Source organism: Tripterygium wilfordii, chromosome 9, assembly GCF_013401445.1.
Source record: "Tripterygium wilfordii isolate XIE 37 chromosome 9, ASM1340144v1, whole genome shotgun sequence".
NCBI classification, from domain to species: domain Eukaryota; kingdom Viridiplantae; phylum Streptophyta; class Magnoliopsida; order Celastrales; family Celastraceae; genus Tripterygium; species Tripterygium wilfordii.
Window position 1 is genome coordinate 5,968,332 of NC_052240.1, and position 3,052 is coordinate 5,971,383.

At 34.9% G+C, this 3,052-nt stretch overlaps 1 protein-coding gene across 2 annotated transcripts; it reads right to left on the reverse strand.

Annotated features, from left to right (window-relative positions):
* Positions 1–359: 359 nt before the first annotated feature.
* Positions 360–1,693, reverse strand: LOC120006452 (ras-related protein Rab2BV-like). 2 transcript variants are annotated; one of them, XM_038856496.1, is made up of 3 exons: positions 1,560–1,693; positions 1,270–1,472; positions 360–1,150 (listed from the first exon to the last, which is right to left on the reverse strand). In XM_038856496.1, exons 2-3 carry the CDS (start codon positions 1,432–1,434, stop codon positions 665–667), a joined length of 651 nt encoding a protein of 216 aa, XP_038712424.1. In that variant the 5' UTR covers positions 1,435–1,472; positions 1,560–1,693; the 3' UTR covers positions 360–664. The 2 variants fall into 2 exon arrangements, with proteins under 2 accessions (XP_038712424.1, XP_038712425.1); XM_038856497.1 differs by having other exon boundaries at positions 1,270–1,463; positions 1,560–1,580.
* Positions 1,694–3,052: the final 1,359 nt, after the last annotated feature.

The window sequence follows — 3,052 nt, forward strand, 5'->3', positions numbered from 1 at the left end:
TCAATCAAACGTGTGGTGGCACTGGCACTTATAAGTCAGTGCTGTTTTCCTGGATTACTATCAATCAGGCAGAGTTCCACATATTCCCTCGTGCACCTGTCGAAGGATGTAGTCTGCTTCTCGAGACGCGAGACATAGTGGCGGGGGAGGCTGATGGAGCCATTTGTTTCGTTCTCAGTGTTCAACCTCTATCTTAGACTTTAGTTGTTGTTCTAAGGTAACATGAATTTCACAACGTTGTTGTACATGTACATTTTGTAATGTTCATATACGTTTTGTAATTTCTTTCCATCTAAGAAAGTAAGAAAGTGATCATTGGACGAGAAAGCTTCATTTTTTTTCATTTGATGGCAAAAAAATTAAGCAGAAAGTTTTATTGAAAATTTGGAAGAACCAAGTTACAAAATAAGGTCAAGAAAAATAAGCAACAATCGATACTAACACTTACCATGCCCTCTCTCTTTTTCTTCTGTTACTTGATTTACAAAGCACAGAAGATACCTACGATAATTGCATGCAAAATCAAAGACACAGGCCTCAATAACCATTAGCATTCATCGGGAACTCTGCTTCTCTCTTGGCCATTACAGTAACAAAGAACAACAATGTCCAGGCATGCTAGTAGGCTCCTCTTCTACAGACTTTAAACAGGAAACACACCTAATCAGTTGGAGCAACAAGCTCTCTTGTTCACATTACCGGACAAATTAGAAACGTTTATGGTCGTTCCGTGTGGAAGCCCAGTTGTTGAAGCTGGATCTTGTGCAGCCAGTGCCTTCTTGCTTATAATATGGTATATGTCATACAAAATGGTCTGGAATGCCTTCTCAACGTTGAACGCTTCCAACGCTGAAGTCTCCAGGAACGACAGACATTCTTTCTCGGCCAACGCTTGAGCATCTTCAGCTAGGACTGCTCTCAGGTGATTCAGATCTGATTTGTTACCAGCCATCATGATTACAATGTTGGAATCAGCATGGTCCCTTAGTTCTCGTAGCCATCGCTGGACATTGTCAAATGTTTGCCTCTTGGTTATGTCATAAACCAAAAGTGCCCCAACAGCACCCCTGTAATAAGCACTTGTGATTGCTCTGTATCTCTCTTGACCTGCTGTGTCCCATATCTGTGCCTTTACAGTCTTTCCTTCCACCTGCATTGGGACAAACACACGTATATATCTCACTGTCGGTGGTCTATTATTGATCAAGAACGCTCCGGCAGGAAATGCAGATCTTTGGCGTTTACGAAAACATGAAAGGCAAAGGTTACCTGGAGAGTTCTGGTGGCGAATTCGACGCCAATGGTGGACTTGGATTCCAAGCAGAACTCGTTGCGCGTAAACCGGGAGAGAATGTTGGATTTACCAACACCAGAATCCCCAATCAACACAATCTTGAACAAGTAATCATATTCATGATCCACCTTGTATGCCATTGTAATACTCTTCACAGACTCACCTTAACCTGCCAGATCTAAAAATACAGAGATACAAATCAGAAAATTTTCCTTGCACTAACTTTTCTTCCTGAGAAAGATTAACACCAAAAAAAGAAACATACCATTACAAGAAAAGATTAGGCCGATTCGATGCAGTTGTTTGTGTAGAGATTTGAATACAATTGGTCGGTTTATTTTTTTTTTTTTTTGAGAAACTGAAATTTTTGTTTGAAGATGGGCTGTGGTTGGAGTTGCAGGTGAGGGGAAGAGCGGAAAAGGAATTCATTTTCTTGATTTCCATTTCAAGTGGCAACGAGGGAAAACAGGCATTGAAAACGCCTTTTCCTATGGGGTCAAGCTTTTTAAGTCTTACCTCTAATTTAAAGGAATAATTAGAAATTAATTTGTCGTTTTTTAACTCTCTTTTGATTGTTTTTTTTCTTTTAAAATAAATGGGCAATTACCACGACACAATTCGAAGAAATGTTCCAATAAGTTAGGGGCTGCTATAGTTTTTCTACATCAACCCACGTTGTAATTTTGTTAGAGCCTTGATTAAATTTCTTAAAAGATTATATTTATATTTTGATCGTTTATACGAATCCAATGACATTTCTTTTCTCTGAAACAAAAATCAAATTCAATACGAAAAAAATGTAACAATTTTGGACCTTTGGATATAAACTCAAAACTTTCTTTATCTTTTTCATGGTGCATTTGATTTTTTTTTCAAAAAAAAAAAATATTGTTGTATTCGTTCGATGAAATAATACACACTTATAATTTTTTTGTCATTTTTAAAAATAATATGGATATCCAAACTTGTTACAATGGCGATTATAGCAGCACCCCGACACCTTATTCCAATAAGGATAATTCAAAAAAATTATTAATAAGGAGACAACTTATTAAATTACCTATATGTCACTTTTTATTTAATAAAATCACATATTCCTAAATCATGGATATCTGTAATCAATCATTGATCACTTGGGGGAGAACAATATATCATTGCTATAAATCTGGAATATTGAAAACAATAAGACATGTATTTGGATATTTTCCTTCAACTTTACAAAACAAAATTTTATTACTTATTTGACATGACTAGTTGACGGGAATTTTCCTACGAGAAAGTGGATTATCGGTCTACGCTTTTCCTAATGTTTATTCCATATTTTTTCCGCGTATGATATTACCAGTTTTGATTTTTTCCCTTTTCCTAAACGAAATTTCAAAACTATTTATCTCTCAAAATACATGATGAATTTTAAAAAAAGTCATATATTCTAAATCAACGTGAAAAACTTTTTCAAACAAAATCTATTGTCGATATATTTTGCTATGAAAAAATCTCACATATAAATTTGCCTGTAGTGCACAAAAATTTATCTGCAGTGGACATAAATTTTAATATATACGAACCATACCAAAATCATAACAAATAATACAGATAAACAAATATAGATTAATTTAATGCAGATAAATTTCAATATATATTAACCATAACAAAATCACAACAGATAATGTTAGATGAACTAATGTAGATAAATTTAGCACATAAACAATTTCATTAAATTCTAACCATACCCAAACCACAACAGATAATGCAGAT

Bases quoted from the DNA above. Each gene is read 5' to 3' on its own strand.
- LOC120006452 (XM_038856496.1), bottom strand. From the start codon at position 1,434: ATGGCATACAAGGTGGATCATGAATATGATTACTTGTTCAAGATTGTG. The intron at 1,151-1,269 runs GTAACCTTTGCC...GTCCCAATGCAG, and splicing joins TCGCCACCAGAACTCTCCAG to GTGGAAGGAAAGACTGTAAA.